Source organism: Aspergillus candidus (assembly GCF_002847045.1).
Source record: "Aspergillus candidus strain CBS 102.13 unplaced genomic scaffold BDW47scaffold_68, whole genome shotgun sequence".
Classification (NCBI taxonomy): Eukaryota; Fungi; Ascomycota; class Eurotiomycetes; order Eurotiales; family Aspergillaceae; genus Aspergillus; species Aspergillus candidus.
The window spans coordinates 77960-89678 of record NW_020194073.1 but is presented as its reverse complement, the minus strand read 5'-3'; the positions used below and the strand labels follow the sequence as shown (position 1 = coordinate 89678).

At 51.1% G+C, this 11719-nt stretch overlaps 3 protein-coding genes across 3 annotated transcripts; 1 reads left to right on the top strand and 2 right to left on the bottom strand.

The window, feature by feature from the left end:
• Positions 1–3198: 3198 nt before the first annotated feature.
• Positions 3199–4304, bottom strand: BDW47DRAFT_112687 (orotate phosphoribosyltransferase). Its single transcript, XM_024814220.1, has one exon. It carries the CDS (start codon positions 4176–4178, stop codon positions 3435–3437), a length of 744 nt encoding a protein of 247 aa, XP_024668210.1. The 5' UTR covers positions 4179–4304; the 3' UTR covers positions 3199–3434.
• A 295-nt stretch (positions 4305–4599) lies between these two features.
• Positions 4600–7878, top strand: BDW47DRAFT_112685 (methylenetetrahydrofolate reductase (NAD(P)H) MET13). Its single transcript, XM_024814219.1, is given in 4 exon segments — positions 4600–5145; positions 5228–6942; positions 6997–7499; positions 7512–7878. The coding sequence occupies 2 exon segments, from the start codon at positions 5247–5249 to the stop codon at positions 7146–7148; spliced, it is 1848 nt and encodes a 615-aa protein (XP_024668209.1). The 5' UTR covers positions 4600–5145; positions 5228–5246; the 3' UTR covers positions 7149–7499; positions 7512–7878.
• Positions 7879–7927: 49 nt separating this feature from the next.
• Positions 7928–11221, bottom strand: BDW47DRAFT_134483 (putative NTP binding protein; the record flags this gene model as incomplete). The annotated part of the gene is made up of 4 exons (XM_024818100.1): positions 7928–7973; positions 8394–10971; positions 11002–11135; positions 11166–11221. 4 exons carry the CDS (start codon positions 11219–11221, stop codon positions 7928–7930), a joined length of 2814 nt encoding a protein of 937 aa, XP_024668208.1.
• Positions 11222–11719: the final 498 nt, after the last annotated feature.

Below are 11719 nucleotides of genomic sequence, written 5' to 3'. Positions count from 1 at the left end.
TTGGGTCTTTCATCGACAAGAGAACTGTTCTGTCAAGCATCGATCGCCAGTCGGCCCCCGGCGATCAAGATGTGGGGAGCGGCCAACCGCTAAGTCCTTGGCAGGATTACGGTTAGGATACGTCCGGTTGTATTACAGATACAGACACATATTGCGGCTAATGTGCAGTCCCCTTGCGTCGATGGATTCCAAGAGAACAATGCGGGATATTCAGTACTTGGAGAGTCATGCGGTGGTCCAGTGTGTTTATTGCGAGTTGATTTCCGAGGAGTTGTCGACCAACGAAGCTCGCTTGGGCAAGTCGGTAGTATGTCGAAATTCTCGAGAAAACAGGAAAGACCTCATATCTATGCAAGGGGAGTTAGCGAGATACACATCGTAGCACCAGTCCTTGATCTGATAATTCTAGTAGTTCGAGCCTTGGTTGATGGATAGGGTTTATCAAGGCTGTGAAGAAAAGCAGGGAGGCAACAAGGAGCTTGATAACCAAGGTGTCACATTAGAGTGCTTATCTCTCATACCAGTTTGAAGCTTTCAATGATTCTATAAAAGCCATTTCAGACCTATGGAACTAGGACTGGCGCCATATAATAGCTTCTTTTTTCTGGTTCTTTTCGTAGGAATGAAGAAGCATCACTGGATGGAGCCTCGAACGCCTTTATACGCCTCTCGTCAATTTGATTCTCTACCCTGAGTTGAGCTCTCCCATCAATCTGTGGAGACTTTGGAGGGTATAGAATTCCCACATCACGAGTCTTCATTGATTCTGGTGGATCTGTCCCTTGCCGGTTTACCTATGTAGGTACCTGGTATGCTTCATGGCGACTGGGCAATACATGATGCGAATGTGGCACATTAAATTTAGATACATATATTCTTCAAAGCATCATCCAACTGCCATATATCATGATAGAGTAATAAGTCTGCTAAGTACCCGCCTAACTACTGAAGTCTTAGATATAGCATCGTTCAATTAAGTTCAATCAATCGAGATACATGTAAGGCAGTGTATGAAACTTACTAGACCACCCGACTAGTCGGTACCGGGTAACTTAAAACGCCGCGTACCATACCTTAGTGTTGAGCTTATCCAATATACCATGATTGGTCACTAATTCCAAGCCGTTTGGCTAATATTGACCGCTTGTCACAGTTTTCGAGGCTTTGCTCGGGGGTCAGATCGCCGCCAGGATCTTAGATGCTATGAACAGACCATCATGACCCACTTGATGTCATCTAGGCTCGGTCTCCGCAGAGAACGGCGCTATCGCTTGCTGCACCTGCCATGTCCTACGCATGCAGGCGGATTCTAGGCGCATGCATATATTGGGAACCGAACTTGTCAGCAGTGAAGCTCGATCCCTGCCAATCGGTTTTGGCGGGAGTTTGGTGACAGCCGGTTGTCCTTCCCTACCGCTGATTTGGCTCGGATTGACCAGTTGAGGCTCGCTATTGGTTTCTATATCCACGCGGCTGAGGGGCCTCCTGGTGGTAAATTGAGTGTGTGGTAGGTCGGTAGTTGATAGGACTTATTGGGCTTTGATATATATTCCCTAGGTAATTAGGTAGAATCAGAATGTGCACTATTCCAATATTCTCGGTGACATCCTCCGCGGCTTACTCCGTACATGTCCCATTGACCTTTTCTCACTGTGAAGAATGGTGTTACCAAGTCTCGTTATGCTGCTGACTTCCTCGCCCAGCCACCCATATCCATGCCATACGTACCATTTCTCGGTAGACTCACGAATATAGCAACAAACCACACCAATCCAATGCGGTGTAGCATTCTATACCCAAAGCCAAACTCTCCCAAGCAGCATATAGATGACGCTCACGCCGACACGGTGCATATATTGTACAGGAGGTGCGCAAGTCCCACAGGCAGACCCAACAGGGTTTGACCGCTGCATAACCGACACACAATCAATCCTCAGGCTATTGCATTCGAACTGCATGTAAACAGCTAGATTACCCAAGGTGCAGTCTTGGAGGCACATGGCAGTCGATGGAGCCCAATGATGTAGACATATCATATGCGTCACGCTTCCCAGACCTTGGCAATCTGACTCGGCCTACTCATCGTTGCAGGTCCACACATGTCACTTTCTTTCCCTATTTTCTATCCTTTCTTTTCTTTTTCAAGGACAGTGTCGGTGTTATTCCCACTCGGTGCTTTCTCTCCACGTACCATCCATTTTCCTACTCCATTCGGACAGACTGCGAACGTTCTTCGGAACGAGCGATGGAGACATGAACACGCTGGCCGATAACGAATAATCAAAAAGAAAAAGAAAAAAGGAAATTCCTCGACTCGTGTTCGCTTTGAGCCTAAATGATGTGAGCGGTATTGCTCTACACCGACATGTCTTCGCCCTGGTCACAGTTTGGATTTCCCTATCACTCCCAACAAATCCAGTAAACATCGCGCCGTTGCTTCGGAAACATGACGTGCAAATTTTGAAACTCTTGATCTTCTTCTTACTACCGTACCTCACTATCTCGACAGTTGATTCCTCACGATCCAGCCTACTCGTAACGGCCTCTACTCATGACTCACGTCACGATCCAACGTCTTCGACTCCGTTGTAGCACCATTCTCACCAATATAGAAAACAAACGCAAGGATAGGCACCCCATATGTAAGTGCAGTCAAGGTAGACGCGCAAAAACCTGCCAGGGAATTGCCACTGCTGTGTGTCGCCTTGTTTACTGCGTTTGAACAACGCGAACGCTTCATGTATGGGCTCTTCGGCGTCCGAGAAGACTTGAGTGGAGGTTGTGGATCGGGTCTTTCGGTTGAGAGTCGTCCGGCACAGGGTTTATTGTGTGTAAAGAAACCTGTTTTTCCAGCAGTCAGGACGTTGGGGCAGTCTTGATGGTCACTGTGGGTTTATACTAGATACGATAATCACATGGTTAGAAGCGTAGTGTTGATCTGGCATAGATTCAGTGAGAGCCATGTAGTACAGACTACTGGTTCTTGGGTTATTCTGATCAGGCATCCCAATTGTGAATGCATTTAATCGTAATCGTAGGTGCATTAGAGACGAACGATGAAGGTAACCTTCTCGAGATTACCAACCCACCGGTATGTGATCCGACTATGTGTTCCTCCATGCGCGACTTCGCAGTATATTTACTTTCATGTTGAGCCATGCTATAAATATAAATAGTGATTTGATTGTTTGATATATATGTATCTACACTCCACTCCATGCTTTGGTTTCATCAAAAACATTCCGTGACCTTTGGCTTTGAGTGATTGATTTGGTGTATATACCTTATCAGCCACCTTGTGCTCTTCAATCAGAAGGTATTCGACCTGATGTCTAGAGGAAAAGATCAAAATAAAGAAGAAAAGAGAAGAGACATCATCGGTACCATTCCATCAGTCATGTATATCAATCTAAGAGTCAAAGTGCGATAGCAATCTATTCCGCGCCGTAGCGAGCCCGATAATCCTTCAACCGCTGGACCTCACCCTCCCCAATCTTATCACCCAGCGTCTCAATCAAATCATGCAAACCGATAACCGACCGGATAGGAATATTCCCACCCAGCGCCCGCTGCGCAACACCCACAGCACTCTTCGGCTCCGCGTCACTAACGCGCTCCTCGCGATCCAACAGCACCACCACACCGGCGACAATACCGCCCTCCTTCTCGATGATATCGACTGCCTCGCGCAGGGCCGTGCCCGCCGTGATGACGTCGTCGACGATGACAACGCGCTTGCCCTTCAGCGGGGCGCCCACGATGTTGCCGCCCTCGCCGTGCGCCTTGGCCTCCTTGCGGTTGAACGAGTAGCTGACGTTGTCCCAGGTTCCGGTGCCGGCGAGCGAGTCGCGGACGGCGAGCTCGTTGGTGACGGCGGCCGAGATCGGGATGCCCTTGTAGGCGGGGCCGAAGATGATGTCGAAGGCGGGGGTGGTCTTGCCGTCGGCGGCGGTGGTGACGAACGGCGGGGTGGACAGGACACTGGCGTAGGCGGCGGAGGTCGCGCGCAGGAGAGGCGCCGTGTGCAGCAGGGACGAGGTGAAGAAGTAGGGGGATTCGCGGCCGGATTTTAGCACGTAGGAGCCGAAGGAGAGGACATTGTTGGACATGAGCAGCGGCAGCAGGGTGCGCTTGTAGTCCTGATCGGCGGCGGGGGGAGGGATAGTGGCGGACGACATGGTGGATTGATTGATTGGTTTTGATATAATTATTGAATGGCTGACTTTATTAATGGATTGGGAGTGGTTGATAACGGGATTGTATTAGTGAGTATTAAAGCGTGTAGGGAGGCGCGCGTATAGCTGGGATCATTGAACGGGATAGAACCTCAGGCTGTCTACTTTTACTACTTTTTTTTTTTACATTAAACTTTTTCCCATCTTGTCCCGCAATGAAAGTCTTAGTGAGCTTAGTTAGTTCTAGTTAACTACGGAGCACGGTAGTAGTAGTAGTCAGTGAGGGGCAGAGAGGGGAGAGCTGACTAAGACGAGAGGGGCAAATGAGAAGCGGGACCGGAGTCTGATCTCCACCCAGTTCGCTCAATACTAACAGCCACGACTAATGGCAACCCTGTCTCTCCTCTCATCTCCGTTTTATACTGTTGACCTCAGGCGCAGTCGCGGATTTGATCATATACCTTACAGTGATCCGGAGATCGAATCCATTGCTGTCCTGTGTGGGTGAGTCCCTTGTGAAATTGAAACCCCCCTGCGCGTCCTGGTGCTGCATTACTGGCCTATCAACTGGCCAGAGCACGTGCCCGCTCCCCGTCTCCGAAGGCCGGCGTCCGCTGTCCCTCCCTTCGATCTGCTTCTTTCGGCGACTTTGTTTTCTCCCCTCCCTTCTTGACTCTCTCTCTTTCTGAATTTTCATTTGGCTCGTTCATTTGATAACATTGTGTCATTTTCAACGGTTACAGTTTCCTTTCCTTCCTCAGGGTCCGTTTCGCTCTCAAAGTGTCGCTAGACACCTCGGTCTGATCTCGGAAGGGCGCCATCCGTATTACAACAGCCACTGGCGGGCTTGGTGAGCCACAAAAGATACAGTTCCTAGATTACCCTAGAGCTAGGTTCCAGGTTGATCAGTGGTCTTCTGTGTGATTTGCTCTTGGAGTTGTGTCTATTTTCTGTCAACAGAGTGATTCGTGTAAGTCCGTGCTCTCCTTCCCCGGATATCGGCCGGTCGCCTGCGTGTCACAGCAATGCTTAGACTTCATATTGTCCCCTAGTTCTCCTCATCCTACGACAATGCATATCAAGGACAAGCTCGCACAGAATGAGGCGGCGGGGAGGACGGGAATCTCGTTCGAGTTCTTCCCTCCCAAGACTGCCCAGGGTGTGCAGAATCTGTACGATCGCATGGATCGTATGCACGCGTTGGGCCCCAGCTTCATTGACATCACCTGGGGCGCCGGCGGTCGCCTGTCGGATCTGACCTGCGAGATGGTCAACGTCGCCCAGTCGGTCTACGGCCTGGAGACCTGCATGCATCTGACCTGCACCGACATGGGAATCGAGAAGGTGGATGCGGCCCTGCAGGCCGCCTACAAGACCGGCTGCACTAACATTCTTGCCCTTCGCGGAGACCCGCCTCGTGAACAGGAGCATTGGGAGGCCGTCGATGGGGGATTCCGCTACGCGAAGGATCTGGTCAAATATATTCGCGACAAGTATGGAAACCACTTCGATATCGGTGTCGGCGGTTACCCGGAGGGCGCAGACGACAACTCGGACGTGGATCAATTGATCGATCACTTGAAGGAAAAGGTGGACGCGGGGAGCTCGTTCGTGGTCACCCAGATGTTCTACGACACGGATAACTTCATCAGCTGGGTTAAGAAGTGTCGGGAGAAGGGGATTCACGTGCCCATCATCCCCGGTATCATGCCGATTCAGACCTATGCCGCCTTCCTGCGACGAGCGAACTGGACCAAGATCCACATCCCCCCGTCCTGGCTGGAAGCGTTGGAGCCAGTCAAGAATGACGATGCGGCCGTGAGGGAGATTGGAAAAACCCTCATTGCGGACATGTGCCGGAAACTCATGGCGTCGGGCATCAACCATTTGCATTTCTACACGATGAACCTGGCCCAGTCGACGCAACAGGTCCTCGGAGAGCTGAATCTCCTCCCGTCCGAGGAGACGCCTCTGCAACGGCCCCTGCCGTGGCGGCCATCGCTGGGTCTTAACCGCAGAGGCGAAGACGTCCGTCCGATCTTCTGGCGGAACCGGAATTCCTCCTACGTGGCTCGTACCCAGACCTGGGACGAATTTCCGAACGGACGGTGGACCGATTCCCGGTCCCCCGCGTTCGGTGAGCTGGATTCCTACGGCATCGGCCTCAAAGGCACCAACGAACAAAACATCAAGCTGTGGGGGGAACCCAAGTCTATCCGCGATCTCTCTCACCTCTTTACTCGCTACCTGGACGGAAAGCTCGACCGTCTGCCCTGGTGTGATACTCCCATCACCTCCGAAGCTAGCGAAATTGGGGGCGAGCTGCTCGAGTTGAACAAGCGCGGGCTTCTCACCATCAACTCCCAGCCGGCGGTCAATGGCGCGCGATCATCCCACTCCGTGTACGGATGGGGTCCCAAGAACGGATTCGTCTACCAGAAGGCATACCTGGAACTCTTGGTGCCCCCATACCTACTCGACGAGCTGATCGCGCGGATCGAGAAGAACGAAGACCTCACCTACCACGCCGTGTCCAAGAGCGGCGAGCTCCGCACCAACACCCGTGATACTCCCAATGCCTTGACGTGGGGTATCTTTGCCGGGCGCGAGATCGTTCAACCGACCGTGGTGGAGACCGTCAGCTTCTTGGCGTGGAAGGACGAGGCTTATCGTCTGGGAGAGGACTGGGCCAAGTGCCATGATGCCGCCAGCCCGAGCAGAAAGCTGATCCAGGGTGTCGTGGACACCTGGTACCTGGTGAACATTGGTAGGTTCCTCGCTATTAAAATATGGACAGATTGGTAACTGACTACGTTCGCAGTGAACAATGACTTCCACAACACATACAACCTCTTTGAGCTGTTCAAGGATCTGGACGTGAAGGACCTCGACGTCGAAGTCGCCACTGAACAGAAAGCCCAGCCAACCGTGGCTGTCAACGAAGTCTCTCCGGAGGTGCCGACCAAGAACTAGCCCCTGACATCTTCTTTCCAAGAAAGAAAGAGAAGAAAGAAAAAAAAAATAACCAAAAAACCCTCCATCCCCAGCATCTACTAACTAATTCAACATCAACTCTCAACGACACAACCCTGCCTTGGGATCCCACATCCCCAGGTCACGAAAAAAACATCTTTTATGGCGACATGACTGAAGACCTCTCAACGATTTCTTCTTGGGCGTTATCTTATTTCAACATGACTCTTTTTAACCATTTTCACATATACCCCAGGTATTTAGTTTCTGATCTAGTGTGAGGAATATCAAATTCAACATAATTTGCTGTATGCAACAGGCATCTCCCCTGTTTTGTTTTCCATATTTTATTCCATATTTTATTCCATATTTTATCTTATTTTATTTTTCCTTCTCGTATAGTTTTCTTTCTTTCTGCTTCTCATCTTATTATTCTTCTTTCTTTTTCTTTTCCTTGTCAATTACACGAAGAACGAAGTCGATAAACAGGTGAAGACCAGCGGCGTACGAACAATTCAACATCGAATAATGATGATGATAACGACAGACAGTGTTGGCGTTATGGCTATGGCTATCCTTATCCTCTTCAACAACGGGATACAGTCTTTAGTTTCTTTTCTCTCTCTTTCTTTCCTATTGCCCTCCCACCCTTTCTTTTATTTCATCTATGTTCCATTCTTTAACATCGAGATATAGATAGATCTCAAGGTAGAATTTCTTCTAGCGATGATCTTCTTCTTCTTCTCTATTCGTAGTTTCTATCTAGGCCTTCCATTCATCTAAGAGTAGAATGTGAGCAGATATGTGATCTTTTTGATACTTATTCTAGAGACTAGGGTAGTGAGTAGTAGTTACAGGAGTACTACTACTATACCAGTATGTAGCAACATAAGATACAGTATACTACATCTACCAAGTAAGAAGAGCAGCATATAGAGATAATAGATATTCTCTTCTACGACAGTAAGAATAACTATCTATCTAGCTAAGGTAGGCTATTGCTATTGTAAGGATATGCTGATGTCGCCACAACGATAATACAAGCAGCAGGCTTGAGTCCCAAAAATGAAATGCGGGAAAACAGCCACATGAAGAGAGAAAAGCGCGACACAAAGTAAACCGATAAGCAACCCCATCCGGTACCACCATCGTCGTCACCCCACCAACGCCCTCCCCATCGCCCCAATCACCCACGCAAACGGCCTCGCAAACCATACCACCCAGCTCCCAATCAGGACCACGTACCCGGCCGTGCGGCCGACGATCACCATGATGAACGCCAGGACAAGCGTGTAAGCTACGGCCTGCACGACTTCCGTCACGGAGTCAGCGAGGTCTTTCTTGTTAGCACGGGGCCAGCGGCCGGTTGTGTTCCAGATGGAGATGGCTGTGAGGAGGTCTCTGATGACGCGCAGACAGTGTGCGACCATGTAGAGCATACTGTTGGCGCCGATCTTCGCTAGAGTGGCTTTGGAGTGGCGGTTCGCCATGATTTGGTTGTAGAGTGTTTGGACCTGTGCGGCTGATAGGGCGAGGATGTCGACGAGGAGGGACATTGTGACGGAGTTTGCTGCGGCTTTGTGGTTGTTGTTGTTGTTGTTGGTGGTGGGTTTTGAGATCTTAGAGGGAATGTCTGCGGTGGGTTTGGGTTGCGAGGGGACTGCGTCTTTGGACCTTTCTACTTGGTGGCCGTCTAGCTCGGCGACTTCCATTATTCGAGAGCTAGGCAGGACGTCCCGGAAGTCCCGTTGAGAGCCGGTTGTATCCATGGAGGAAAGGACCCCCTTGGTGGGTGCTTTGGGGAGTTGGCTTGTATCAGACACACTCCTGAGCGGAGCATTCTCCTTGTCGGAGCTCGCGGTGCTGGACGTTGGGGACTGCAGGGGTTTCGCCATGGACATGGACTGAGCCAGGTTCTCTGTAGACGACCGGAATGACTTGACGAGGGCCGGAATGCGAATGTATCCACTAAGCGTGTTTGGTCCTTCTGCGCCGGGAGCTCCTTGGTCGGGTCGGTTTTTCGCGAAGCGTCCGTTTCTTGGGTAGGCCGGCTTCGAAAATGCGGCGGACGATGCGTGCGAGATGTCCCACGAATTCTGGGTTGCGCGCCGTAATCCTGATGGAGAAGAGCTTATCTGATGCTTTGCCCTGGCGCCTGGAATGATCTCGCCGGCTGTGCGCGACGTGGGCCCCTGTGCGCCTGGTTGCCTCGGGACGTGAGCTCTCACGTCGGCCATGGTCACCATACTGCGTGTGATAGTGGGTGTGATAATGAGTACATCGTCCGGGTTGGTGGTGTGCCCCTTGGGACCCTGATTGTTGTCCTTGGCAGCATTCATGTTCGGAGGCGAGTTCCCTTTCCCCTGAAGCCTGGGAAGGGCCGGGGGCTGGCATTTGGCATCGCGGCACATGGTCTTCGGAGACGACTTCAAGCATTGGGCATGTTTCAAGTTCTGAGAAATCGATGTCCATTCTTCCCGAACGTTTTTCTCTTCGAGCCCTGTCGTGCCGTGACGTGGTGCCGCGCGTTTCCTGAACCGCGGCGCGGGCACATCTACTACACGGGGCCGCTCCTCGGTTGTCGAAAACAGGAGGATCTCGTCTGGATTCTTGTCGTGCGGCCCGTTGATCTCCTTGCACCCTAAAAAAGAACCGTCGGCGTTGAGTCTGGGGGTAGTTCGTTCTGGTTTGCCCGATGCATCCTCCCATATTGTGCTGCACCGTTGCTTCCCAACTTCTTCCGGGCAGTAGTACCCGCCTCGATTTGAGGATCCCGGTGGCTGCTCTTCCGACTCACTCGGAGCTCGCAGTGATTCCTGGCCATCGAGTGTGCCGATCTTCTGCTCCCGTGGCCGGTGGCTCGTATTATTTTCGGGCGATGTCGTACGTGGACTCGGCAAGGTGTCTGGATCGAGCATTCCACCGCCAGCTTCATGGACGCTTTCAATACTCTGATGGAACTTCCTGATTTGATGGTCGGTGAGACCTGGTGGATTGGGATCTTTCGCCGAGGGCATATTGACAACAAATCTATCCTCCCAGTCGGTAATTGAGCTCCCAGGCTGCGACACAGGCGACATCGAAGGATATGATTGAGCCGAGGAGTCGGTTGCCGTATCATTCCTTTCCTGATATTTCTGGGGCGAGCTGTCGCTAGTATTGATACTCAACTCTCGATCTTTATTCGCCCCTCGATTAGAAGTCCGGCCAGAGTTCCGGAGGCTGTCGACACTAGGCCTCGCCTCGGCCTTAGGGCTGGAATTAGCACCTCGCAGGGACGGTATGGCACTTTTCGGGCTTCCCCCTGTGTACTTCAGCTTGTGCTTGGCGATCTCTTGCCGTGAGGAGCTTGCCAGTGAGACAATTTTACGGTATGCCTCGTAGGGAACTTTCTGTTTCTCTTTGCTCGGTGTTGAATTGGGTGTGTCTTGCGCAAATATTCCTTTGTCCTTTCCCTCAAACTGCCCCCCGTCTTTTCGTGTTGATTTAGGTGAATCCCGGTCTAGCACCTGAGAAGACTTGCTTGGTCTGATATTCCGGGCTATGGCTTGTTTGCTATGTTCGACAACGGCTTGCTTTTCCTTCGGTGAGAATTTGCCTCTGTCGGCAAATGTCCTAGGCAAGGGAAGTTTCGTGGGTTTGGCTCCTTGTTGTGAACCCTCCGGCGAACGCATCGGGCTTCCAATACCTGGTGTCACAGTTCTTTTGTTGGCTTCGTTTACGGGCTGTTGCGAAGGCAGGATGTTATTTTCTATGGAGTAAGCTCTCACGTTCTCGACTCGGCGTTGGCGGCGTGGGGGCTTAGGGTTGAGTAAATGGCTGTCTGGCAAGTGCACGGACTCCTCCATTTTACCCTGAAGGCGATCGCAGCGACGAATCAAGGATTCGACATCAAGGCCCAGTTCAAAGGCGATGTTCAACCATTCCAGCCAGGAGGGAAGCGGTTTTGATGCTCTCGTTTTGCTTGTTGAGGCGGAGGTGGTTCGTCTTCGAAGGCGCTGTCTGTGGCGAGGAGACGGTGGTGAGTCCTCACAGCCGGATGGAGATCGTGCAAGGAAAGTAAAGAAGGGCATTTCGTCCAACAGGCTTGTTTTTCTTTGGCTTGGAAGGGATGGACCGTTTGGAATCTATTGGAATGTGGTACTGTCCAACCTGCTCGAGCGAGGTATGTATAAAACCCAGGAGTATCCACTAAGGAATGCCAGCCCCCCGGTCATTGACATTGTTTATGCAGACATGCTGAGCACACGATTTGTTTTTTCCGTGTGAGCTTGCCGCTGTGTACCAAGGGGGAAGGCACCGATGATAACCACAGGGACGGAATGTCAAGTCCAACCGAAGATTTTGACTAAGTCATCGTCGAGGAAGGCGTGTAAAAACCAATAAACACCTTATGTGCTGCAGCATGTGTATCGAGGTTCTCTCTTTTCCTTCTTTTCGTTTTCAGTTTTTTATTGAAGGAGTCGATTCTCCTCAGTGCTGTAGAAATACTATAATGGCTAGCACATATAACGCAGTGGCTGGACACCCCGGATCTTCCAATTCGCAGGGCCAAATTCTCGCCACTCCAT

Excerpts from the sequence above, each read along its gene's own strand:
- BDW47DRAFT_112685 (XM_024814219.1), top strand. The coding sequence starts at position 5,247 with ATGCATATCAAGGACAAGCTCGCACAGAATGAGGCGGCGGGGAGGACG. Across the intron at positions 6,943-6,996 it reads CTGGTACCTGGTGAACATTG|TGAACAATGACTTCCACAAC; the intron begins GTAGGTTCCTCG and ends CTACGTTCGCAG.
- BDW47DRAFT_112687 (XM_024814220.1), bottom strand. The coding sequence starts at position 4,178 with ATGTCGTCCGCCACTATCCCTCCCCCCGCCGCCGATCAGGACTACAAG.